The following is a 27,971-nucleotide window of genomic DNA, read 5'->3' as shown; positions in this document are numbered from 1 at the left end:
TTTCCTTTTTCTTGTCTTTAAAATTTCTATCAGAGAATGTATATTAAATAGATGGTCGGTAGTAGAGTAGCCTTTTCGGAAAGCAGTCTGAGATTCATTCAGTATATTATTTTCTTCAATAAAAGCATTTAATCGGTTATTTAAAATTGTGGTGAACAGTTTAGAGATGCAACAGAGCAATGTTATTGGTCTATAATTTTCTGGTAACGAACGACAAGGTTCAGATGTATTGCGAAAGTCTTTTCAATAGGATTATTTCGTGGACATTTAGGTGATTTCAGTATTTCAGTGGAATGCAATTTGATTGGACGAGAACCACGAAGTGTACTTTTCTCAGGCTACATAAAGACGAGGTATCAAGTCGGCCCGACGCCGAATCAGTTCATCCTGTGACCCGTTTTATGGACAGCAAAATCACGGATAGAGCGCAAGATGGCCTACGAAAAGCTATTTTTTCCTGCATTAGTTTTTGTCCTGTCAATTGGTATGTACCATTTATATTTTGTTTTGTTTTAGTTGTTTGTTTGTTTATTGGTTGGTTTTTTTGTTTTGTTGTTGGTTTTTTATATTATTTTTCAAATCGTATCACATAATATAACTTTTTTCTGGACTTATTTTAGTGTGGAAATATGTATGTTTAATTTTGAAATTTTCAAAAGATATCGTAGAATTAGTTTATTTTTTAAACGTATTTTAGTCTTTGGAGTATGTAACGGTGTGTATTGTTTTGTTAATATTAATTTTCAAAACATTATAGCATTTTTTTGTTCTGGACTTATTTTAGTATTGGCAGTTTGGCATGCATTATTTTTAAATATTAATTATATCAAATACAGAACAAATATAGTATGTACACTTTTTAAATATTAATTTTCAAATCATAATTACACGGCTTTTTGTCTTCTTTTTGTCTTTTTCTTCTTTATTTTTGCTGGGCTTCTCTCTTGCCTTGGCAATAGGTATGAGGAATTTTAGAAATTGTTACTCTCCAAATAAAATCACATAATATAGTAGAAACAGCGCTTAATTTTCTTGGCCCAATTTTACAAAACACCGTAAGGCTAATTTATTATCATTATAGTGCAACACATATAGTTAGAAATATACATTTTTCATTTTCATTTGTTCTTAAAACACGTGTAAATGTACATGTATATCCGGTATAATTGCTACTTGCAGACGTAAACTTACGATGTTTTGTGAAATTGCCGCCAGGGCCCTATACAAAGCGATATTAGCAATAAAAAAGAGTAAAGTTTGTTTTATTTAACGACGCCACTAGAGCACATTGATTTTGTATCTTATCATCGGCTATTGGACGTCAAACACACGGTCATTCTGACACTGTTTTTTAGAGGAAACCCGCTGTCGACACATAGGATAGTATTTCACGACAGACAGCAAGGGATCTTTTATTTGCGCTTCCCACAGGCAGGATAGCACAAACCATGGCTTTGTTAAACCTGTTATGGATCACTGGTCGGTGCATGTGGTTTACACCTACCCATTGAGCCTTGCGGAGCGCTCACTCAGGGTTTGGAGTCGGTATCTGGATTAAAAATCCAATGCATCGACTGGGATCCGAACCCAGCACCTACCAGCCTGTAGACCGATGACCTAACCACGACGCCACCAAGGCCGGTCTCTTAGCAATAAGGTCACCTTAAAGGGACATTCCTAAGTTTGCTGCATTGTAAGATGTTTCCGACTAATAAAACATTTCTACGATTAAACTTACATATTAAATATATTTTCTGGTTTAGAATATCAGTGTCTGTATATTCAATGTGTTTCTGGTCGTCTTAATATTTGTAAGAAGCCCAAAGTGGATTTTGACTTCAAATAATTTCGTACGTACGGAATTTATTTTTTAGGAAATAAAATGACATTTAACCTAATACAGATATTAAAACGATCAGAAACACGTTTACTATACAGCCACTAATATTTGATGCAGACAAATATATTTGATATGCAATTACAATAGTTAAAAAGTCTCTGTTAGTCGATAACATCTTTAAAATTGCAGCGAACTCAGAAGTGTCCCTTTAAGTTCATAACTGTCTAATACACTTAAGGTGACTAGCGCTAAGATTGCTTTGTAAAACGGGGCCCTGCACATTTAGGCGCAAGGGGTGCAGGGGCGGACTTTTCAAAGAAGTACGACATGGCAATACCACTTTTCTGTTTTGTTTATGGGTTATATTTGTTGTATCTGTGAAAATGTCCTTCACAGATGCATTTCAAAGAAGAGTCCGGCAACCTCGAGCTGTACCACTATTTTTTACACTGTGCCGCCGCTGGGACGGGACGTGACCCAATGTTAAAGCGCTCATTTGATGCGTGGTCTAAGATCGATCCCCGTCTGTGGGTCCATTGGGCTATTTCTCTTTACAGCAAGTGCACCACGACTGGTATATGAAAGGCCGTGGTATGTGCTACACGGTCCCATGGTATAATGTACTTGTGGTATATATAAACTCTAGCAATAAACAAGATGGAAAAACAACTGGCATGTAGTTCCTAATATTAATTGGTCCGTCTTTGACGGGTTGTAATATGATATGACGTTTTTAACTTTTCTTGCCCGGGGTATATCTTTCTTTTCAGTGCATATAGGATCATCAAACCTTGCGTGCAACTAGAGCTTGCAGTGTGTCGCGTACCGTATCTAGGTCACCGCGACCAATGTTTCATGTATTAGCTGTACTTTAAAGGAAATCCTTGTCCGGGCCATAACTTTCTTGTCAATTCATACAGAATCATCAAACCTTGAATGCAAGTAAAACGTAGGATGACAGTGTGTCAATTGCCATACCTATAGTCCTTGCCATCAGGGAACTTATTTAGAAAAGAAAAAAAAACATTCATGGAGGCTAAGAAGGACTATGGGACACCGCGGCATGCTTTGCACGGACTACTGCACAATACATCTTCCTTATCAGTTCATAAACTGGGATCATCAAACATTGCGTGGGATGGTGGTTTGTCGTGTACCATTACCAAGTCACTATGACCTTCGTTTCCTGGTTCTGATATTACTGTGTCACCAAGGCGGTCTTCCGTGGATAACTGACCATCTGTCTCAGATACATCACATAGTTTGTCTAGATTCTGATCACCATAGGAAAATTAAAATGTTTTATTTAACGACGCACTCAACACATTTTATTTACGGTTATATGGCGTCGGACCATAAGCACCACACAGATATTGAGAGACGAAACCCGCTGTCGCCACTTAATGGGCTACTCTTTTCGATTAGCAGCAAGGGATCTTTTATATGCATCATCCCACAGACAGGATAACACATACCACGGCGACATTTTGTAAACAGCTAAACGGAACCTATTAAACGAAACGATACCGTTTAAACGCCCTACCCTTTAACGACTAGGTAATCACTATGGATATAAAACTTGAACCGGTGGTTTAGTGGTTAAACCATCGGCCATAAGGCTGGTACATACTGGGTTCGTCTCCTGATTCCAGCACACACACAGACACAGCGACTTCGACTACTCAGTGGGTAGGTGTAAGACCACTACACTTTCTTCTCTCTCACTGAGGACTGCCACTCCATTGGTTGTGTGTGGGTTTGTTTGTTTGTTTTTGTGTTTTTTTGTTTTTTGTTTTTTTTTGGGGGGTGGGGGGGTTGTTTATTTGTTGTGGTTTTTTGGGTGGGGGTGGGAATTGGTTAATGCCAATGACAGCGTGCTAGATTTTTTTTTAACGACACCACTAGAGCACATTGATTTATTAATCATCGGCTATTGGATGTCAAACATTTGGTAATTTTTACATATCGTCTTATAGAGGAAACCCGCTACATTTCCCCATTAGCAGCAAGGGATCTTTTATATGCACCATCCCACAGAGAGGGTAGTACATACCACGGCCTTAGATATACCAGTCGTGGTACACTGGCTGGAACGAGAAATAGCCCAATGGGTCCACTGTAGACTACTGAACCATCAACTTGGCCTGTTCCTTTCTAGTGACGTCATTAGCTGTCCGGGTGTTATTTTCAGTTGATCCCAGAAAACGTATGTAATTAACCAATCACAACACAGAACACACTCGCCATCAGTTTAGAATAAAATATAAATATTATTTTGATGTTATTTTCCAGGTTTTCTTCAAGCAGCAAATGAATGTAACACCTACGAAATAGGACAAATTGGCAGTTGCCTAGCACCTTTTCCTCCAGCTACTACCTCGATCGTAAACAAGACGTGCACCTTAGACGCCGATATGTGCAAGTATGGGTTCGCTTACGTGTGTGCGCGTGTTGGGGGGGGGGGGGGGGGGGGCGGGCGTGTGTGTCTGCTTGTGCGTGTGTGTGTGTGTGTGTGTGTACACGTTTGTTGGGCGTGTGTGCTGGGGATGGGTGTTAGTTTTTAGGGTCAAGAAACCACCATCCCTCCTGTTCAAGCTAATTTTCTCTTCTTTTGTTTTCTTCTAATTTTTCTCCAGGGATTCGAAATTGATTTTAAATTCAAATGACCTTTGTGATATTCATAATATAACTGTTTTTCGGTCATTCTTGTTTTTAATTTCTTTGGCTATTTGTTGGGTTTGTTTAGAAGATTGTTAGGAAAATGGATAACAAACAAACCAACCGCTGAGAAATGGACTGGGTTCAGCCTTGGCTTTGTTTTATATATGCCGGACGTGCTGTAATGTCTATTTTGTATATCCATTTACAGATTTAAAAACAATGTACGTACGTATGTATGTATGTATGTATGTAAGATTAAATCAATGCCAAAACATCCTGCACACAATGCGGTGTTTGATAACAAATATATGAAGTTATTTGATGCGAAACTGAATGCGATTCGATCATTTGGTCTTCGCATTAAGCAGTTTTTATCAGTTTCCAACATTGATTTAACAGCCATTTTGGAAACGCCTTCATATTTTATGTTGCCACCTTGGTGTATCAAACCACCAAAAATTGTATTCGATCTTGTGCATCTAAAAAAGGATGGCACAGATGCAGTTATTTATAAACAACATTTCATGGAAATCCAAGAGAGGTACTGGGACTACATTCCTGTTTACACAGACGGATCACGGGATGGGAATGCTGTGGCTTGTGCTACAGTTTTTCCATCAGACGCAATAATTTCCATGAGATTGCCGATTCAGCATCAATCTTTACTGCTGAAACCTGGGCAATCAATAAAGCCCTGGAACAGATTAAGGATTCATGTACATCCAAATATATTATTTTTACAGACTCACTTTCGTGTCTCCAAGCTCTAAAAGTACATGAACTTGGAGCACCCGTTAGTTGGAATGGTAATACGAAAGTGTGTCTTTTTATCAATTGCCAATAAAGATGTTATATTTTGTTGGGTACCCAGCCATGTTGGCATTAAGGGTAACGAAAAGGCAGATGTTGCTGTCAAGTCTGCTTTGAACTTGCCCCGTGTCCATGTTGGTGTCCCTTACAGTGATTTTAAATTTCATATTAACTAATATATCTTTTTCGACTTGGCAAGACGATTGGGACGGTGCGGTTGCAAACAAGCTTCATTCTGTCAAGGCAGTCCTGGGAGTGTGGCAGTCATCTTACAGGCGATGCAGGAAGGATGAAGTATTCTTGTGCCGTGCCCGCATCGGTCATACATATTTGACGCATTCATTTATTTTAAAGAAGGACCCTCCCCCTCAGTGTGAACATTGTCAGTATACACTGACTGTGCGCCACATTTTGGTGGAGTGTGATCATCTCAAGCCGACGAGAAATGATATATTTGGTAACAGAAATGTCTTGGAATCTTTTAAATTCCATCCAGAATTAATTATAAAGTTTTAAAAACACTTTGACTTCTATGCAAAGTTTTAAAATATACTTACCTTGATTTTATATGTTGTATTATACTTTTGACCCACAGCTCCTTCCACTGTGGTTTTACATAACTATATATAAATAATATTTTCATATACTTACCATTTGTGACACCCAATAGCCGATATGTATTTTTGTGCTAGGGTGTCGTTAAACATTCATTCATTCATTCGTATGTATGTATATATGTATGTATGTATGTATTGATGTATGTATGTATATATGTATGCCTGCATGTATTGATGTATGTGTTGATGTATGTATTGATGTATGTATTGATGTATAACTATCTATATATTGTGTGTGTATGTATTGATTTTTGTATGTATGTATATGTTGATGGATGTATGTATACATGTGTGTATGTATGCATGTATGTATGCATGTATGTATGTATGTATGTATGTATGTATGTATGTATGTAATTATGTTCGTCTGTATATTAAACATTTATACGTATACATGTATATATTATGTATGTATATACATGTTTCCATATATAAATACAATACGCACATACGCACATATATGCGAATTTTCTCACTGCATTCAATGTTTTTTTGTTTTTTTGTTTGTTTATTTGATTGTTTATTTGTTTTTATTGGGGGATGGTTGTTGAGGAATATCAGTGTACGTTTAATAAATCAAATTTGTCGTCTGGTCTTTCAGAGCAGCCGTGACAGTTGCTGATTGTCTGAATAAGGAATATATGTCAGATAAATGCAGAGGATACCTTACAACCTACATTGACGGACAACTGGGTAAGATCAATAAGAGAGCAAATGTGCCTGCCCGAATAATAGGGTGTATACCACCAAATCAAATCCCGTAGATGACAATAGTAACATATGTGGAGCATTCCGTAGAGCGATCACCTGAGGCGATAGAGTCTAGGATCGAATCACCAGGCACCTCAGTGGGCCCACAGACATGTGAACATTGCGAGAACGATTATTTCGTTCGTACGTCGTTCACGCAGATCTAATTTAGCGTAACCTATTTTCCGTTCTCGCTTTAAATTTAGGACACGTGCACATTGGGCTATTTTTCGTTCCAGCCAGTGCACCATGTACATGGACATAACCGGTTACGTAAAAAGAAAATGGATTACCTGAATTTACGTTTTTTTTTTGCTTAACAGATTAATGGTTTACGCAAATATTCAATTCTCAGAGGCCCTTGACACTCGTTTCGTAAACTCGTGTAATAATCTCTATTTATTTACTACTAAAACATTATGGGCCGAATTTCCAAACCCTGTTTTAGAGTCAAATTAAAAACTTCACGATATAAAACTTGAATAAAGTCAATGAGTGTTGAAAGCAGGTATTTTTCAGGAATAAATATTGTAATGGCAATGTCGACACTCCATTTGAAGTCCATCACAGCACACGTGACCCGATCCATAGCACTGCACAGCACCATTGAGGCAAAACTGGTTTTGCACGTGCCACTGGTCACGTGACTACAACAGCACACGTGTTTTTATCGTTACTTGCTCACAGTAGTCTGATATAACGAAAAAAGATATTTGTTACGATCTGTTTCGATGCCACGCCTCACAAATGTGCAGCGTGAACGTGCCGTCGGCATGTTGCAAGCGAGAACGTCAGTAGCTGACATTGCAAGGGTGTTGGGTTGTAGTCGACGGGCAGTTTATGATCTGCGGACACGAGTACAACAAACGGGCACCACAGCTGGTTGCCCCCGACCGGGTAGGACACGTGTGACGGCTCAGGCAGATGGCCGTTATATTGTATTACGTCACCTCCGCAACCGTTTTATGACAGCTACAGCAACCAGTAATGAACTTTCCAGACGTCGGGTGGCCGCGCAAACGATCCGAAATCGGTTGCGAACCGCTCACCTCCACGCACGGCGTCTATATGTTGGAACCATTTTGACCCAGTTTCATCTATGTCAACGTCAAATGTGGGCACAACGCCACTTGCGATGAATCGGAGGGAATGGAATAGAGTCGTATTTAGCGATGAATCAAGATTCACACTGCGATTTGCCTATGGCAGGCAGAGGGTTTGGAGACTCAGTGGTGTGTCAGTGGCGTTGACTGATTCGGAGGCGGAAGTGTAATGGTTTGGGGTGCTTTCTATGGAAATGGCCGTTGTCGACTTCTTGGCATCCATGGCAACCTCAACCCTGCTGCATACGGCGACCAGGTGCTGGCCCAGGAACCTGTGACCATCATGGCAGCTCATGGTCTTGGCCTGGTCTTTCAGCATGACAACGCCAGACCCCACACGGCCGTCTTGACAAGGGATTACCTGAGGAACGCAGGCATCAATGGCATGAATTGGCATTCAGGATCGCCCAAACTGAATCCCATCGATCACGTCTGGGATGTGCTGGGAAGACGCCTGCGCCCTCTCAGGAACCCATGAACCCTCCACAGACTTTGCAGGAACTTGGTGCCTCATTAGTGGAACAATGGCGCCGTATCCCTAATGCAGTCTTTACACGCATCTGGCAGTCAATGAGGCATAAACTATTAAGAGCCGTTAATGATCACTGAAATCAAACATTATTTATTAGGCCCTATATATTTTATTGTTTAGATTATCCATTTCCGTACATTCGAAAATGCATTTTTCATATTTTTTTATAAAGCGCACGTGCGTCTGAGAAGTAACTGTTATGGAGTCGTGTTTTAGTCTATTTAGTCTAAGGGTATTTCAACATCACAGACTCTTGTTTCACTCTGTTGTATCCAAATTTGTTACAGGTTTGTAAATTAACCAAACTTAGTGTCCATTTTTACGGGTTGAAACTAGGGTCTAGGTAAAAAAGATGCCTTAGTGTTTAAAAACCAGGGTCTGTCCCTTTAAACACCTGCATTTAAGAAAACAGGCTTCAACAATTCGGTCCAATGTTTTTCACACAAATACCATGCATTTCTCTGATAGAGATCCGTATATCTGTGACGTATTAGTTTATAATTTACAATTTTCCTTGCAGCACAAGCTCAACTCCAGTGTACAGTAAGCAAAACAGAGCAACAGTGTCCAAAAGCCAAAGTGAAAAGGGGTATGTACGCTAGATAAAAAATAAAACACAACATTTTGGGTGCTGTTTTGACAATCATCTGAAAAACGTATGGCATACAGAGATATTCGGGCAAAATAAGCTGGCCTGAAAACATTTCACCATGTATTTCCATCATCTACGCACAATATTAGTTGTAATCCATGTAAAAATGCGTAGTGATTCGTATTATTCAACAGTTTGACAGGAATGCTAATATATATATGAATTTTGTTATCCAGATTCTAGAATTTTCATTTAATTCGGACAAATAATCAGCCTGCCCCATCCACCCCACCCCCTACACATTTTTTTTTTACCCGTAAGCCTATGTTGGCTTTTATCATTGGAATGCAGACATTATTACTTCAGCTGTATGCCCATAGAAATTACAAGCAAATAATTAAATATATTACTTGATTTCGTTTTTATTAGATATTCCTTAAAGGATAATTAACGGAATTATTCGGTTGAAACGAAAACTCCGTAACGTTGCTCCTGGCAGATTGCCGATAAGTTCAGTGTCATTTTGCATCTCATCTGTCAGACGGCCTTTTGTAGCTGCCGACAGTCAACTGCCATATTTTTGTCCATTTCATAAGATATGTTACTACGAGATGAGACAATAATTTAGTCATAACAAATACGACTATGTCAACAGCATGAAAGCACAGTGCTTGAAATACTGTGCATAATTGCACTTTCCACTAACTACCGGCCTCGGTGGCGTCGTGGTTAGGCCATCGGTCTACAGGCTGGTAGGTACTGGGTTCGGATCCCAGTCGAGGCATGGGATTTTTAATCCAGATACCGACTCCAAACCCTGAGTGAGTGCTCCGCAAGGCTCAATGGGTAGGTGTAAACCACTTGCACCGACCAGTGATCCATAACTGGTTCAACAAAGGCCATGGTTTGTGCTAACCTCCCTGTGGGAAGCGCAAATAAAAGATCCCTTGCTACCTGTCGTAAAAGAGTAGCCTATGTGGCGACAGCGGGTTTCCTCGAAAAAAAACAGTGTCAGAATGACCATATGTTTGACGTCCAATAGCCGATGATAAGATAAAATATCAATGTGCTCTAGTGGCGTCGTTAAATAAAACAAACTTTACTTTACTTTTCCACTAACTAGTAGAATCGACCGTCTATGACAGATCCATCCGTCCCCTCCCCCTCATGTTCATCTGCCTACCCTTAAGTAGTATAATCTACTCTATGACAGATCGATCCGTCCCCGCCCCCTCGTGTTCATCCGCCTACCCTTAAGTAGTAGAATCTACTGTCTATGACAGATCGATCCGTCCCCTCCCCCTCGTGTTCATCTGCCTACCTTAAGTAGTAGAATCTACTGTCTATGACAGATCGATCCGTCCCCTCCCCCTCGTGTTCATCCGCCTACCCTTAAGTAGTAGAATCTACTGTCTATGACAGATCGATCCGTCCCCTCCCCCTCGTGTTCATCTGCCTACCTTAAGTAGTAGAATCTACTGTCTATGACAGATCGATCCGTCCCCTCCCCCTCGTGTTCATCTGCCTACCTTAAGTAGTAGAATCTACTGTCTATGACAGATCGATCCGACCCCTCCCCCTCGTGTTCATCTGCCTACCTTAAGTAGTAGAATCTATTGTCTATGACAGATCGATCCGTCCCTACCCCCTCGTGTTAATCTGTCTATGACAGATCGATCCGTCTCTGCCCCCTCGTGTTCATCTGCCGCCTACCCTTAAGTAGTATAACCTACTGTCTATGACAGATCGATCCGTCCCCGCCCCCTCATGTTCATCTGCCTACCCTTAAGTACTATAATCTACTGTCTATGACAGATCGATCCGTCTCTGCCCCCTCGTGTTCATCTGCCTACCCTTAAGTAGTATAACCTACTGTCTATGACAAATCGATCCGTCCCCGCCCCCTCATGTTCATCTGCCTACCCTTAAGTACTATAATCTACTGTCTATGACAGATCGATCCGTCCCCTCCCCCTCGTGTTCATCTGCCTGCCCTTATGTAGTAGAATCTACTGTCTATGACAGATCGATCCGTCCCCTCCCCCTCGTGTTCATCTGCCTACCTTAAGTAGTAGAATCTACTGTCTATGACAGATCGATCCGTCCCTGCCCCCTCGTGTTAATCTGTCTATGACAGATCGATCCGTACCTGCCCCCTCGTGTTCATCTGCCTACCCTTAAGTAGTATAACCTACTGTCTATGACAGATCGATCCGTCCCCGCCCCCTCATGTTCATCTGCCTACCCTTAAGTACTATAATCTACTGTCTATGACAGATCGATCCGTCCCGGCCCCCTCATGTTCATCTGCCTACCCTTAAACTTACCCACTAAGTAGTAGAATCTACTCTTTATGACAGATCCACACCTACCCCCGCTCATGTTCTTCCGCCTATATCTAAACTTTCCCACTACATAGATGAATCTACTCTTTATAACAAAGATCCCCTGCCCCCACCCCACACGTCCCAGGTCATGTTATTCCGCATATCTCAACTTGCCCACTACGTTGTAGAATCTACTCTTTATGACAGATCCCCCCCCCCATCTCCTCCCCCCCCCCAACCGTCCCCGCTCATGTTATTCCGCCTATTTCAAATTGCCCACTACGTTGTAGAATCTACTCTTTACGACAGATCGCCCCCCCCCCCCCCCCACACCATTCGTCCCCGCTCATGTTATTCCGCCTATCTCAACTTGCTCACTACGTTGTTTAATCTACCCTTTATGACAGATGTTCCCCCCCCCCCCCCCCCCCGTCCCCGCTCATGTTATTCCACCTATCTCAACTTGCCCACTACGTTGTAGAATCTACTCTTTATGACAGATACCCCCACCCCCACCCCACCCCTCCATCCATCCCCGCTCATGTTATTCCGCCTATCTCAACTTTCCCACTACGCTCTAGAATCTACTCTTTATGATAGATCCACCCCCAACGCCGTCCCCGGCTCATGTTCTTCCACCTATCTGAACTTTCTCATTGCGTGGTAGAATCTACTCTTTATTTTCTATGGTTCCTCTCGCCTTCCCACTGTGTTCATATGATTATCTCTAAAACTGATTAGGTTCTATTATTATAATCTGCGATAGTTTTACCGTTTACAATGGTATTTCGCTTATGGTTTTGGTGGCCAGGGGTGGGGGTGGAGAGGCAAAACTATTAGTATCTTAGTGGCGTCAAATACTCCAACAGGTCTCTGATTATTTTTCAACAACTTCACAGGCTAGAGTAACACTGAAAATGCTTTGATGTCGGTGCATTTGATCTTCCCGTCGCGTGACTGGTCACGTGTACATGCTATATTACCACGTGTTGTGTTAAAAACAATTTAATTCCATCACTAGCCTCGAATACCATAATTTAAAATGTATACTGATAAACACCTGAAACAAAAATTACATAACAAAGCTACGATTAGTCCCTAATGTTAAGACAGTTATAAGAGGTTATACTTACCGTGTTATAAATAAGTTACTTTCGGTATCACTTCATAATATGGTCCAATATGCACTGATTCGGGCCGACATAATTTGTAGATTACCAGTTTAAATTACCAGCATGCATTTCAGCCAGTTTCGACCTGAGAAGAAGATCACAATTTCGACACTCCCGAGTTAATTTTTCGAAGAATATTTGTGGGATCGATCAATTTGTAGTATGTATCACAATTAAATGTAAAAATAACTAAATAGGTCACTTGGAAATGTAATAATGTACCTTTAAAGTATTATTATGCTTTATTTACACAGAAAATGAATGTAACGACAAAGAAAGAAAGACAACCGGAGATTGTCTACAACCATTTGTATCAGCTGCGGACAGCTTGGTGAACAAATCGTGTATCCTGACAGATAGTATGTGCGAGTAAGTGTACCTACGTTTCTCAGATTGTGTGCGTGTGCGTGTTTGTACGTGAGTGCCTCAGTGAAACGCACATCTACCCATTCACCCATACACCCATTCATACAATCATCAATACAAACACAGCCAATACATACACAGGCATAAACACATACATACATACATACATACATACATGCCTCAATAGTTCAGAGCGCATCGTGGTTAGTCTGCAATTTGCGGGCGATTCGGTGCCACAGGTTCGAGTCCCAGCAACTGCATGGCACAATTCGTGAGGCCAGAAAGGATTTAATTATCCCCTGCGCCAGTGCGTTAATATCTATGTATGTAACAGTCAACCTCGACATACATACAATATATATATATATATATTATGTATAAATACATGTGTGTATGCATGTATGTATCTATTGATGTATGAATATCTATATATTGTATGTATGTATGTATATATGTATGTATGTATGTATTTCATTATGTTCGTCTGTACATTAAACATTTATACATATACATGTATATATTATGTATGTATATACATGTTTCCATATATAAATACAATACGCACACACGCACATATATACGAATTTTCTCACTGCATTCAATGTTTTTTTGAGTGGGTTTTTTGTGTTTATTTGATTGTTTATTTGTTTTTATTGGGGGATGTCAGGGATCGTTGTTGGTTGTTGAGGAATATCAGTGTACATTTAATAAATCAAATTTGTCTTCTGGTCTTTCAGAGCAGCCGTGACATTTGCTGATTGTCTGAATAAGAAATATGTGCCAGATAAATGCAGAGGATACCTTACAACCTACATTAACGGACAACTGGGTAAGATCAATAAGAGAGCAAATGTGCCTTCCCGAATAATAGGGTGTATACCACCAACTCAAATCCCGTAGATGACAATAGTAACATATGTGGAGCATTCCGTAGAGCGATCACTTGAGGTGATAGAGTCTAGGATCGAATCACCAGGCACCTCAGTGGACCCACAGACATGTGAACATTGCAACAACGATTATTTCGTTCGTACGTCGTTCACGCAAATCTAATTTAGCGTAACCTATTTTCCGTTCGTGCTTTAAATTTAGGACATTATTTACATGGACATAACCGGTTACGTAAAAAGAAAATGGATTACCTGAATTTATTTGTTTGCTTAACAGATTAATGATTTATGCAAATATTCAATTCTCAGAGGCCCTTAACTCATGTAATAATCTCTATTTATTTACTACTAACACATTATGGGCCGAATTTCCAAACCCTGTTTTAGAGTCAAATTAAAAACTTCACGATATAAAACTTGAATAAAGTCAATGAGTGTTGAAAGCAGGTATTTTTCAGGAATAAATATTGTAATGGCAATGTCGACACTCCATTTGAAGTCCATCACAGCACACGTGACCCGATCCATAGCACTGCACAGCACCATTGAGGCAAAACTGGTTTTGCACGTGCCACTGGTCACGTGACTACAACAGCACACGTGTTTTTATCGTTACTTGCTCACAGTAGTCTGATATAACGAAAAAAGACATTTGTTACGATCTGTTTCGATGCCACGCCTCACAAATGTGCAGCGTGAACGTGCTGTCGGCATGTTGCAAGCGAGAACGTCAGTAGCTGACATTGCAAGGGTGTTGGGTTGTAGTCGACGGGCAGTTTATGATCTGCGGACACGAGTACAACAAACGGGCACCACAGCTGGTTGCCCCCGACCGGGTAGGACACGTGTGACGGCTCAGGCAGATGGCCGTTATATTGTATTACGTCACCTCCGCAACCGTTTTATGACAGCTACAGCAACCAGTAATGAACTTTCCAGACGTCGGGTGGCCGCGCAAACGATCCGAAATCGGTTGCGAACCGCTCACCTCCACGCACGGCGTCTATATGTTGGAACCATTTTGACCCAGTTTCATCTATGTCAACGTCAAATGTGGGCACAACGCCACTTGCGATGAATCGGAGGGAATGGAATAGAGTCGTATTTAGCGATGAATCAAGATTCACACTGCGATTTGCCTATGGCAGGCAGAGGGTTTGGAGACTCAGTGGTGTGTCAGTGGCGTTGACTGATTCGGAGGCGGAGGTGTAATGGTTTGGGGTGCTTTCTATGGAAATGGCCGTTGTCGACTTCTTGGCATCCATGGCAACCTCAACCCTGCTGCATACGGCGACCAGGTGCTGGCCCAGGAACCTGTGACCATCATGGCAGCTCATGGTCTAGGCCTGGTCTTTCAGCATGACAACGCCAGACCCCACACGGCCGTCTTGACAAGGGATTACCTGAGGAACGCAGGCATCAATGTCATGAATTGGCATGCAGGATCGCCCAAACTGAATCCCATCGATCACGTCTGGGATGTGCTTGGAAGACGCCTGCGCCCTCTCAGGAACCCAGGAACCCTCCACAGACTTTGCAGGAACTTGGTGCCTCATTAGTGGAACAATGGCGCCGTATCCCTAATGCAGTCTTTACACGCATCTGGCAGTCAATGAGGCATAAACTATTAAGAGCCGTTAATGATCACTGAAATCAAACATTATTTATTAGGCCCTATATATTTTATTGTTTAGATTATCCATTTCCGTACATTCGAAAATGCATTTTTCATATTTTTTTATAAAACGCACGTGCGTCTGAGAAGTAACTGTTATGGAGTCGTGTTTTAGTCTATTTAGTCTAAGGGTATTTCAACATCACAGACTCTTGTTTCACTCTGTTGTATCCAAGTTTGTTATAGGTTTGTGTGACGGTACATGCTCTTAGTGTCTTTTTGCCTGTGGCGATATTAATTGTTTTAGAAGGCCGTGTGCAGTTCCAAATGCACTTAGCCAGGTGGGCAACTTGTTACGTAATACTTCTGCGCGACGGTCATCGAGCTGTACTTCTAATACACACCCATCGCAGGTGTGGAGGCCATGTGGCTAGTAATTACGTAATATCTCCGGTAGTGCTGGTTATGGACAGGGGATTGCTCGCGGATGGCGACAGCCAGTCTGACGATCAGAGAAAAATATGCCGGCGTGGTCGTGGTGGGAACTCACATGATAAGATTCGGTGCCACGATGTACCCCCAGGCGATATTCGATTTTATAATAAATAGCTAGGGTTTAGAGATATCGAGGAGAACCATAGAAAGGTATCTCGAGGGAACGTTGTCCGTTTGGACTTTGGTAAATATATTATTTCTGCTCTGTTGTATAACCTTGGTGTGATTGATGTGACTTTAAATATTTTAATACTGTATTATACCAATATTCTTTAGACAGTGTCTTCGGTCATCTGACGAAGTAAATCGTAGTCTTACAGTTCTATATGTATACGAGTATTTGGTAATATAAAGCTTAGCCAGTCATCCTAGAAGACCTAGGTAAACTGTAGGTTATTGTCTTTATTGTGATAGATACCAGTATTAATTCTGTGTTACAAGGTTACTGAACGAGTAGTAGGGTTAATTAAAAATTAACCAGTTACGAATAGTGTTGTAATTCCTTTATTAATTAAGTTCCCCTAGAAGCGTTTCTCAATTATCACACGTGTGGGTGTTGTGTCACGGTGAAGTGATTACAATATTGTGTAACCTACATACCTAGAGATTAACTAATTAAGTGATCAGTTCTGGGTTGTTATTATTTGTTGTTGTTAATTAACTACTGCGGCAGTACATTTGTCAGCGTAGGTTAATACAGATTCCAAAGTGTATTGTGTTTTTGTTGTGTTTTCTAGTGAACTAAACGTGCTATAATAATATATACTTTATATAAGAACTTATCTCTGATCATACCTAGACGAGCCAAAGCGGGTATCTACCGCCTGTTACAGAGAGATCTAATAGATATACAGTTAGGAGAGATATTTGGATAATCGTGTTTCATTCAGTTACGGGTATTATAGGATCCCCGTGACAGTTTGTAAATTAACCAAACTTAGTGTCCATTTTTAAGGGTTGAAACTAGGGTCTAGGTAAAAAAGATGCCTTAGTGTTTAAAAACCAGGATCTGTCCCTTTAAACACCTGCATTTAAGAAAACAGGCTTCAACAATTCGGTCCATGTTTTTCACACAAATACCATGCATTTCTCTGATAGAGATCCGTATATCTGTGACGTATTAGTTTATGATTTACAATTTTCCTTGCAGCACAAGCTCAACTCCAGTGTACAGTAAGCAAAACGGAGCAACAGTGTCCAAAAGCCAAAGTGAAAAGGGGTATGTACGCTAGATAAAAAATAAAACAAAACATTTTAGGCGCTGTTTTGACAATCATCTGAAAAACGTATGGCATACAGAGATATTCGGGCAAAATAAGCTGGCCTGAAAACATTTCACCATGTATTTTCATCATCTACGCACAATATTAGTTGTAACCCATGTAAAAATGCGTAGTGATTCGTATTATTCAACAGTTTGACAGGAATGCTAATATATATGAATTTTGTTATCCAGATTCTAGCATTTTCATTTAATTCGGACAAATAATCAGCCTGCCCCATCCACCCCACCCCCTACATTTTTTTTTTTTACCCGTAAGCCTATGTTGGCTTTTGCCATTGGAATGCAGACATTATTACTTCAGCTGTATGCCCATAGAAATTACAAGCAAATAATTAAATATATTACTTGATTTCGTTTTTATTAGATATTCCTTAAAGGATAATTAATGGAATTATTCGGTTGAAACGAAAGGTCCGTAACGTTGCTCCTGGCAGATTGTCGTTAAGTTCAGTGTCATTTTGCATCTCATCTGTCAGACGGCCTTTTGTAGCTGCCAACTTTTCCACTAACTTGTACAATCTACCGTCTATGACAGATCGATCCGTCCCCTCCCCCTCGTGTTCATCTGCCTACCTTAAGTTGTAGAATCTACTGTCTATGACAGATCGATCCGTCCCCGCCCCCTGGTGTTCATCTGCCTACCCTTAAGTAGTAGAATCTACTGTCTATGACAGATCGATCCGTCCCCGCCCCCTCGTGTTAAACTGTCTATGACAGATCGATCCGTCTCCGCCCCCTCGTGTTCATCTGCCTACCCTTAAGTAGTATAACCTACTGTCTATGACAGATCGATCCGTCCCCGCCCCCTCATGTTCATCTGCCTACCCTTAAGTACTATAATCTACTGTCTATGACAGATCGATCCGTCCCCTCCCCCTCGTGTTCATCTGCCTACCCTTATGTAGTAGAATCTACTGTCTATGACAGATCGATCCGTCCCGACGCCCTCATGTTCATCTGCCTACCCTTAAACTTACCCACTAAGTAGTAGAATCTACTCTTTATGACAGATCCACCCCTACCCCCGCTCATGTTCTTCCGCCTATCTCTAAACTTTCCCACTACGTAGATGAATCTACTCTTTATAACAAAGATCCCCCTCCCCCCACCCCACCCGTCCCCGCTCATGTTATTCCGCATATCTCAACTTGTCCACTACGTTGTAGAATCTACTCTTTATGACAGATCCCCCCCACCCCCACCCGTCCCCGCTCATGTTATTCCACCTATCTCAACTTTCCCACTACGTTGTAGAATCTACTCTTTATGACATATCTCCCCCCTTCCCACCCGTCCCCGCTCATGTTATTCCGCCTATCTCAAATTGCTCACTACGTTGTAGAATCTACTCTTTACGACAGATCGCCCCCCCCCCCCCCGTCCCCGCTCATGTTATTCCGCCTATCTCAACTAGCCCACTACGTTGTAGAATCTACTCTTTATGACAGATCCCCCCCCCCCCCACCCGTCCCCGCTCATGTTATTCCACCTATCTCAACTTTCCCACTACTTTGTAGAATCTACTCTTTATGACATATCCCCCCCCCTTCCCACCCGTCCCCGCTCATGTTATTCCGCCTATCTCAAATTGCTCACTACGTTGTAGAATCTACTCTTTACGACAGATCGCCCCCCCCCCCCCCGTCCCCCGCTCATGTTATTCCGCCTATCTCAACTAGCCCACTACGTTGTAGAATCTACTGTTTATCACAGATCCCCCCCCCAAACCCCGTCCCCCGCTCATGTTATTCCGCCTATCTGAACTTGCCCATTGCGTTGTAGAATCTACTCTTTATGACAGATACCCCCCCCCACACCCCGTCCCCCACTCATGTCCTTCCACCTCATCTTAACTATCTCAACTTTCCCACTACTTTCTAGAATCTACTCTTTATGATAGATCCACCCCCAACCCCGTCCCCGGCTCATGTTGTTCCACCTATCTGAACTTTCTCATTGCGTGGTAGAATCTACTCTTTATTTGCTATGGTTCCTCTCTCCTCCCCACTGTGTTCATATGATTATCTCTAAAACTGATTAGGTTCTATTATTGTAATCTGCGATAGTTTTAACGTTTACAATGGTATTTCGCTTATGGTTTTGATGGCCGGGGGTGGGGGTGGGGAGGCAAAACTATTAGTATCTTAGTGGCGCCAAATACTCAAATACGACTCTGATTATTTTTCAACAACTTCACAGGCTAGAGTAACACTGAAAATGCTTTGATGTCGGTGCCTTTGATCTCCCCGTCGCGTGACTGGTCACGTGTACATGCTATATTGCCACGTTTTGTGTTAAATACATTTAATTCCATCACTAGCCTCGAATACCATAATTTAAAATGTATACTGATAAACACCTGAAACAAAAATTACATAACAAAGCTACGATTAGTCCCTAATGTTAAGACAGTTATAAGAGGTTATACTTACCGTGTTATAAATAAGTTACTTTCGGTATCACTTCATAATATGGTCCAATATGCACTGATTCGGGCCGACATAATTTGTAGATTACCAGTTTAAATTACCAGCATGCATTTCAGCCAGTTTCGACCTCAGAAGAAGATCACAATTTCGACACTCCCGAGTTAATTTTTCGAAGAATATTTGTGGGATCGATCAATTTGTAGTATGTATCACAATTAAATGTAAAAATAACTAAATATGTCACTTGGAAATGTAATAATGTACCTTTAAAGTATTATTATGCTTTATTTACACAGAAAATGAATGTAACGACAAAGAAAGAAAGACAATCGGAGATTGTCTACAACCATTTGTACCAGCCGCGGCCAGCTTGGTGAACAAATCGTGTATCCTGACAGATAGTATGTGCGAGTAAGTGTTCCTACGTTTCTCAGATTGTGTGCGTGTGCGTGTTTGTACGTGAGTGCCTCAGTGAAACGCACATCTACCCATTCACCCATACACCCATTCATACAATCATCAATACATACACAGCCAATACATACACAGGCATAAACACATACATACATACATACATACATACATACATACATACATGCCTCAATAGTTCAGAGCGCATCGTGGTTAGTCTGCAATTTGCGGGCGATTCGGTGCCACAGGTTCGAGTCCCAGCAACTGCATGGCACAATTTGTGAGGCCAGAAAGGATTTAATTATCCCCTGCGCCAGTGCGTTAATATCTATGTATGTAACAGTCAACCTCGACATACATACAATATATAGATATTTATATATAAATACATACTAGCCAGTGCCAGGTCTGCCCACTGTTTCATGCACGTGAGCGGGATCGACCGCGTAGATTGTAGGCCCCATGCATGTGGTTGAGTTAAAGAGCATTCTTTTTCTGGATGCCTCAATAGCTCAGAGCACATCGTGGTTAGTCTGCAATTTGCGGGCGATTCAGTGCCACAGGTTCGAGTCCCAGGAACTGCATGGCACAATTTGTGAGGCCAGAAACGAGTTAATTATCCCCTGCGCCAGTGCGTTAATATCTATGTATGTAACAGTCGGCCTCGACATACATACACTATATAGATATTCATACATAAATACATACATACATGACTCAATAGGTCAGAGCACATCGTGGTTAGTCTGCAATTTGCGGGCGATTCGGTGCCACAGGTTCGAGTCCCAGCAACGGCATTGGACAGTTTGTGAGATCAGAAAGGATTTAATTATCCCCTGCGCCAGTGCGTTAATATATATGTATGTAACAGTCAACCTCGACATACATACAATATATAGATATTCATACATCAATACATACATACACAAAATATTATTTTTATCAAGAAAAAAAGAAGAAGAAAATGTTATACATTTGTTACACATTTTCATTATTATTTGTTTAATATTAAAACAACAACAACATCAAAAAAAAAACATACCAAGCCCAAAGTTTGACTCGAGTTCAGCGTTGTTGTCGGGATTTTTTGCGTCCTAAACAATGGTATGTGTTGTCCTTTTTATTGGGAAATACATATAAAAGATCCCTTGCTACTTTATTGGGGGGGGGGGGGGGGGTAGCCCAGTGGTAAAGCGCCCGCTTGATGCGCGCTTGGTCTGAGATCGATCCCCGTCGATGGGCCCATTTGGTTTTTTCTCTTTCCAATCTGTGCATCAAGACTGGTATATCAAAGGCTGTGGCATGTGCTACTAATGGAAAAATGTAGCGGATATCCTGTCTGTGCTACTAATGGAAAAATGTAGCGGATTTCCTCTCTGAGACTATATGTCAAAATTACCAAATATTTGACATCCAATAGCCTATGGTTAATAAATCAATGCGCCCTAGTGGTGTCGTTAAACAAAAACAAACTTTTTATTGGTAGGAGCAGACGATGCGGCGACGTTAACGTCCGGTTTCCTCTCTCTTTTTATGAAACAAAGTGACAAAATAATTATATGGGGCGGGAAGTAGCCCAGTGGTAAAACGCTTGCCTGATGCGCGGTCGGTCTAGGATCGATCCCCGTCGGTGGGCCCATTGGGCTGTTATTTGACCTAGTCAGTTTACCACGACTGGTATATGAAATGCCGTGGTTTGTGCTATCCTGTCTATGGGATGGTGCATATAAGTGATTCCTTTGCTACTAATGGAACATGTAGCGGGTTTCCTTTATATGCCAGATTTACCAAATGTTTGACTTTCAAATGCCGATGAGGGAGCGAGATTTAGCTCAGTCGGTTGAGTGCTCACTTGAGGTGCTTGCGTCGCAGGATCGAACTATATCGGCGCATCCATTCAGCTGGTAGGGTTTTTTTTCTCGTTCCAACCAGTGCACCACAACTGGACAAAGGTCGTGGTATGTGCTTTCCTGTCTGTGGGAAAGTGCATATAAAAGATCCCTTGCTGCATTGGGAAAAATGTAGCGGGTTTCCTCTGATGACTACAAGTCAGAATTACTAAATGTTTGACATCCAATAGCCGATGATTGACTAATCAATGAATGTACTCCAGTGGTGTCGTTAAACAAAACAAACTTTAACTCTTTTTTTTTAAATAATTATATGTTGGACATTAATAGTCGAAATGTGAAATGTGCTGAGTCATATCCCTTTTCTTCCCTATTTCAGGGTCGCTTCAAAATCAGCCAAATGTGTGAACGATGCCTCACTTGCAAACAAATGTAGAACGAGCCTTCCTACTTTCATTGACAACAACCTTGGTAAGTTGAAAGCATTTCTCCTGAGATTATTTAGTCCCTACCTGTGACGTCACTATAAGGTTGTAGGCGTAGATTATTGTTAAAGATTCCACACTTTCTCGTACATTCTCCGCTAGTTACATTGACCAACAACTGGGTAAGATTAAGACGTTTCTCGTGAGAGCACATTACCTAATTCCTGCATGTGATGTCACGCTATTTTTCTAACTGTAAATTAGTTTTCAAGAATCCATACATCCTTGTACATTTTCTACAAGTTGCATTGACCAGCAACAGGGTAAGAGAAAAACATTTCTCGTGACAGGAAACGTTCATGGAAGTATGAACCCGCAAAACCGCTTTCCACACTATGGTATGAACGGTTGCGTGAAAACGCGCTACGCCGTTTATACGGTGGGTGAACGTCAAACAATTTTAAATTAAGTTCTTAAATCAGTATATATGTAAAGTATCAATATATATGTGGCTTAAACAATATTTATTCCCAATTATAATGCTGGTTGGGGATCGGCCAACAAGCAAAATGCCTATATCTAGGCCTCTTCCTACAATTTGAAAATGTAATTCAGGTTTACACAAGATGAGAGACCAATGGTAAATTCCATGATTTCAAATCTTAAAGGCATATTCCCACGGACAAGTTTACAAATATGTTCACAAACCAAGGTCAACCAAGGATTATAAATAAAAGTAACATTGATTACTATTGAGATGGAAGAAAAGGTGTGTTATTTCTATAGTTACGTGACAACCCCCGGGGGGTATATGCCTTTAAGAGTAGGAAACAAAATATAAAATATAAATCATACATTTTATATATAATAATACATGGTCAGTATGTATACAAATACCAATTAATATAGACTCGGTTAATATTCTCTATAATAAAAAAAACCTCTCTCTCTCTCTCTCTCTCTCTCTCTCTCTCTCTCTCTCTCTCTCTCTCTCTCTCTCTCTCTCTCTCTCTCTCTCTCTCTCTCTATATATATATATATATATATATATATATATATATATATATATATATACATATATATATATATCTATTAGAATTTCGTTGGGTCGAAATCGGAAGGTCGAATACACCGCATCGCTCGAACCAAAACAAAGTCCCAAGTTACACTTACACGATGTTGACTGAATGGTTGGGTCGAACTATCAGATGGGTCGGACACATTCTCGACCAACGACGGGATTCAAGCCAACGGGAATCAACTGGGATATATATATATATATGTGTGTGTGTGTGTGTGTGTGTGTGTGTGTGTGTGTGTGTGTGTGTGTGTGTGTGTGTGTCTGTCTGTCTATCTATCTATGTGTATATATTTATTTATTAAACCTGTGTCTATGTGTTTATATTTTCGATAAGTGAAATTACGGCAACAGATTATACTATATGTTTAGTCTATGAAAGTATTAATCTACAGTTTTTTATATTATTTACAGCTGCAGCTCATCTCAAGTGTACGTTGAGTGGAATTGAGAAACGGTGCCCAAATGCCAAAGTGAACACCGGCGGCGGTAACGTTCAAGTTCCATATTATTTTAAGTTTTACTTATCAGCATAATACAATGTACAAGAAAATATTAAATATATACAAGATATATATAGGATTATGGTAGAAAGTCACTTAGTAACTACTACTACTACTACTACTACTAATAATAATAATAATAATAATAATAATTAATAAATAAATTAAGGTTCTATTGACTTATATTATTTAATACACACAAGACATTATTAAGTATACTGAGATATACATGCATTGTTGGTTTAATATACCTGAAAACGAATAGTGCTATACTGAATAACTAAAGGTAATGTTAATATTAACCAATTTGCTCCAGTAGTTGATCTCTAACGGCATTTGCTCTATATAAATATGTTCCGAGATCATTAAGCCAAATTCTATATTTAATTTATGTGCACATATTCAGATTTTAGTTATTTCTTTTAAATGACGAACGTCCAATGGTTTTCTGATATGATCTTGTAATTTGAAATTATTTAACAAGTGTTTGTATAAACCTCCCTTTGAAGTTGTTATTATTCTACTGTAACATTGTTGCTTGAATATACTATTTATCCTTTCTCTAATTAAATTGTAAACATTGTTATCAACATGTGCTAAGTTCCATTTCATTAACCAGTCATCTTCATACTGAACCATGGGCATCGGTGGCGTCGTGGTTAGACCACCGGTCTAGAGGCTGATAGGTACTGGGTTCGGATCCCAGTCGAGGCATGGATTTTTAATCCAGATACCGACTCCAAACACTGAGTGAGTGCTCCGCAAGGCTCAATGGGTAGGTGTAAACCACTTGCACCGACCAGTGATCCATAACTGGTTCAACAAAGGCCATGGTTTGTGCTATCCTGCCTTTGGGAAGCGCAAATAAAAGATCCCTTGCTGCTAATCGGAGAGAGTAGCCCATGTAGTGGCGACAGCGGGTTTCCTCTCAAAATCTGTGTGGTCTTTTACCATATGTCTGACGCCATATAACCGTAAATAAAATGTGTTGAGTGCGTCGTTAAATAAAACATGTCTTTCTTTCATACTAAACCATTTTCTCATATATAGCTCTTAATATACTGTTATTTGTGTTACGCAGCTTTATCCAATACATTGTATTTAAAAGTCCGTAATTTTCTTATAATTTGCATTGCCAATCGTCCTAATTCACTATAAACAAAATCATTACAAGTTCTGTACAAGAAACACGCTAACAAACACGCCCATACACAGACATATGCACACGCAAACATACACACACGCGTACACTCACATATACACACACACGTGTTCACAGACACACACACACACACACACACGCGCGTATATACACAGAGACACACGCACAGACACATACACACACACACACGTATACAGACACGCGTATACATACACAAATGTAAAGACTGGGACATGTGCATGCAAATGCAAATAAACAGACATCAGTGTGTGTGTGTGTGAGAGAGAGAGAGAGAGAGAGAGAGAGAGAGAGAGAGAGAGAGAGAGAGAGAGAGAGAGAGAGAGAGAGAGAGAGAGAGAGAGGAGATGGGGAGGAGCATTTTGTTTCAGGTTTTGACACTGTAAAATGCATCTACAGGGATAGAAATTCCTACAATAATTTCGAATGTTAGGCTTTGAACACAAATCAATCAGTATTTAGTTGCAAGATGTTTGTTATTTTCATAAAGGCCTACGGTCGAAATGTAAACCACAGAACTTGGTTTACCCTCAGTTATTTATAGCTCTTGTATTGGTTACTATTTCTATTTCAGCGCCTCAACAAGTGATGCTCAGTCTTGTGTGCCTTTTTGTGTCCGTTATAGCTGGATTACATTTCACGACGTAGACGGGAAACAATGTAAGTGATTGTTAACGACAAAACAACAAACGAGAACCAAATCTCAAATAATTGGGATATACATATATATATAGCACGGTAATACTGGCTTTTAAAGGCTTTTTTCTATATTATTAATATATAACATTCGACACTTGACATTAAGACAAAATAATTTTCACGACAAAAAAAAAAAAAAAAATTGTAACATATAGCCTAAGAGAGAAAACCCGCTACGCTTTTCCATTACTAGCAAGGGATCTTTTATATGGAAAAGTGCATATCAAAGATCCTTTGCTGCATTAAGAAATATATAGCGAGGTTCCTCTGATGACTACGAGTCAGAAATACCAAATGTTTGACATCCAGTAGCCGATGATTTATTAATCAATGTGATCTAGTGGTTAAACTGAACAAAGTTGATATCACGGCCATCGGTATACCAGTCGTGGTGCACTGGCTCGAACGAGAAATAGCCCAATGGGCCCACCGTCGGTGATCAATGAATCTAGACCGACCGCGCGTCAGTCGAGTTAAACAAAGATAAAACGTTAAACATCGTTCTCATTCTCAGGCAGCTCATCATCTTCGTTCTCATTCTCAGGCAGCTCATCATCTTCGGCTGTGCTAATTCCCTTTGCTTTCTTTTCTTTTTTTCAGGTCGAAAGATTAAACATACTAGAGCGACATTCCCGAGAAATTCACTGCGATTTTGGGATATTTTGACTTACTTTTGGTTATTTTACTCGTGTAAAAAACAGCGCAAACGCAGTTAATGAAGATTGCCTGAAACGTTATCTACTATACACAGTACTGTTAGAAGATCACGAAGAGAACATTGCTTTAAAGTGTAACCCTGTGCTAATTTTAATAATAGCAGCTTTGTGTCATAATATGTATGTTACTTGACTTCTGTGTGTTACGCATTAGCTTATGTTATGTATTGACGTTTGAGACCTGTTTCCGTTACAAAAAAAAAATATGTGGTCGTTTACATGGCGGCCATTACATAATGGTAAATACTGGTTTGTGACAATGTCATCACATACTGCCTTATCGTTTTTCACTTTATATAACATTTATATAATCTAAGCCATTTATTTCATTCCAATTGGTATATATTAACTAAATAATCTTGTTCTGTACGAATACATTTATAATCATAATCTAAATCTTTTTTTCTTTCTTTTTAATTACGAACTAATCGTTGTGTAGGTAGGGTTTTGTTGTTGGGTTTTTGTTGTTTTTTTGGGGTGGGTTTTTTTTTTGGTGGGGGGGTTGTTGTTTTTTTTGTTGTTTATTTTTGTGGGGTTTTTTGGGGGGAGGGTTGTGCATTTTTGTTTTTTTTTCGTCAAGGTTATGCCTGTATTAATCTCTGCATGTACAGTAGCTAGTAGATATTTAATTAACAAAATATTATCGTGTTAAAAACAATTAAAACATTTCAATTTTGTTAAATAATATTAAGTATAAACCTAAACATATATTAGATTCAGATATAAGACAGAACATCTTGCCATAACTCAGAACAATGTGACAAAAACGTTGAAGTTCAAGACAAAACCTGCTGCTCACTGCGGAGTTCAGATAGGCAGTAAAACACCCGATCTTGGTCCGGTTGTTCAAAACCTGACGAGCATAAAGAAACTGAATACAAAAGAAGAAGATACATTGTTTAAATGCATTATTAACAAACATCACAATTCAAGAAAAAGGACCGTCAGATCCATCAAGACTAATTTAAAAATGTTTTGAATTTAGTAAACGAAAATGTCTGTTTGTTTAATATTCTGTTGACGACTTATTCCAATTAAAACAAAATTCCTAGGTATCTGTAACATTTATATGCATAATACAACTTTAAATAATGAACACGTATTCGCTTTCGAACTCGGTTAAATATTGTAGGTGTTATTTTATAAAGGTATTTAAGTCATTCAAAACATGCATAGTGTCAATTAAAGGGACATACCCTAGTTTTTAAATGCTACGACGTATTTTTCACTATTAAAGCCATTTTTAATAATTAAAATTAATAGTACTTGCATTTTATTATTTAGAATATTCATTTTCGTACACATAAAGTGGTTCTGGTCATCCAGGTTTTTGTAATAACCCAACATGCATTTTTCATAATTCTAAAAACGCACGTTCGTCTGAGAAGTAATGGTTATCGAGACAGGCTCTAGTTTATTTTAGACGATATTTTCATGTTTAAACATCACAACCTTCAGCTTCTCTCTGTTATAACCGTATCCAAGTATTTTGCAGGTGTGTAGATTATCTAAGCTTACTGTCCATTTTAACAGGCTAAAACTAGGGTCTGCGCCTTTAAGACAAAGAAGTATTAATATATTTTCATGTTGTAAACAGGTAAAATAAAATTGATTTTGTTTTAGCA

At 39.9% G+C, this 27,971-nt stretch overlaps 1 protein-coding gene across 2 annotated transcripts; it reads left to right on the top strand.

The window, feature by feature from the left end:
- The first annotated feature begins 288 nt into the window (after positions 1-288).
- LOC121387690 lies at positions 289-27,971 on the top strand. Of its 2 annotated transcripts, XM_041518879.1 has the most exons (12): positions 289-484; positions 4,133-4,262; positions 6,530-6,621; positions 8,834-8,902; positions 12,659-12,773; positions 13,508-13,599; positions 16,921-16,989; positions 19,781-19,895; positions 22,125-22,216; positions 23,663-23,737; positions 25,506-25,591; positions 26,231-27,971. In XM_041518879.1, exons 1-11 carry the CDS (start codon positions 433-435, stop codon positions 25,577-25,579), a joined length of 975 nt encoding a protein of 324 aa, XP_041374813.1. In that variant the 5' UTR covers positions 289-432; the 3' UTR covers positions 25,580-25,591; positions 26,231-27,971. The 2 variants fall into 2 exon arrangements, with proteins under 2 accessions (XP_041374813.1, XP_041374814.1); XM_041518880.1 differs by lacking the exon at positions 289-484 and having other exon boundaries at positions 4,133-4,258.

Source organism: Gigantopelta aegis, chromosome 13 (assembly GCF_016097555.1).
Source record: "Gigantopelta aegis isolate Gae_Host chromosome 13, Gae_host_genome, whole genome shotgun sequence".
NCBI lineage: Eukaryota > Metazoa > Mollusca > Gastropoda > Neomphalida > Peltospiridae > Gigantopelta > Gigantopelta aegis.
This window is presented reverse-complemented; position numbering and strand designations above follow the sequence as displayed.

Excerpts from the sequence above, each read along its gene's own strand:
- LOC121387690 (XM_041518879.1), top strand. The coding sequence starts at position 433 with ATGGCCTACGAAAAGCTATTTTTTCCTGCATTAGTTTTTGTCCTGTCA. Across the intron at positions 485-4,132 it reads AGTTTTTGTCCTGTCAATTG|GTTTTCTTCAAGCAGCAAAT; the intron begins GTATGTACCATT and ends GTTATTTTCCAG. Across the intron at positions 19,896-22,124 it reads CTGACAGATAGTATGTGCGA|GGTCGCTTCAAAATCAGCCA; the intron begins GTAAGTGTTCCT and ends TCCCTATTTCAG.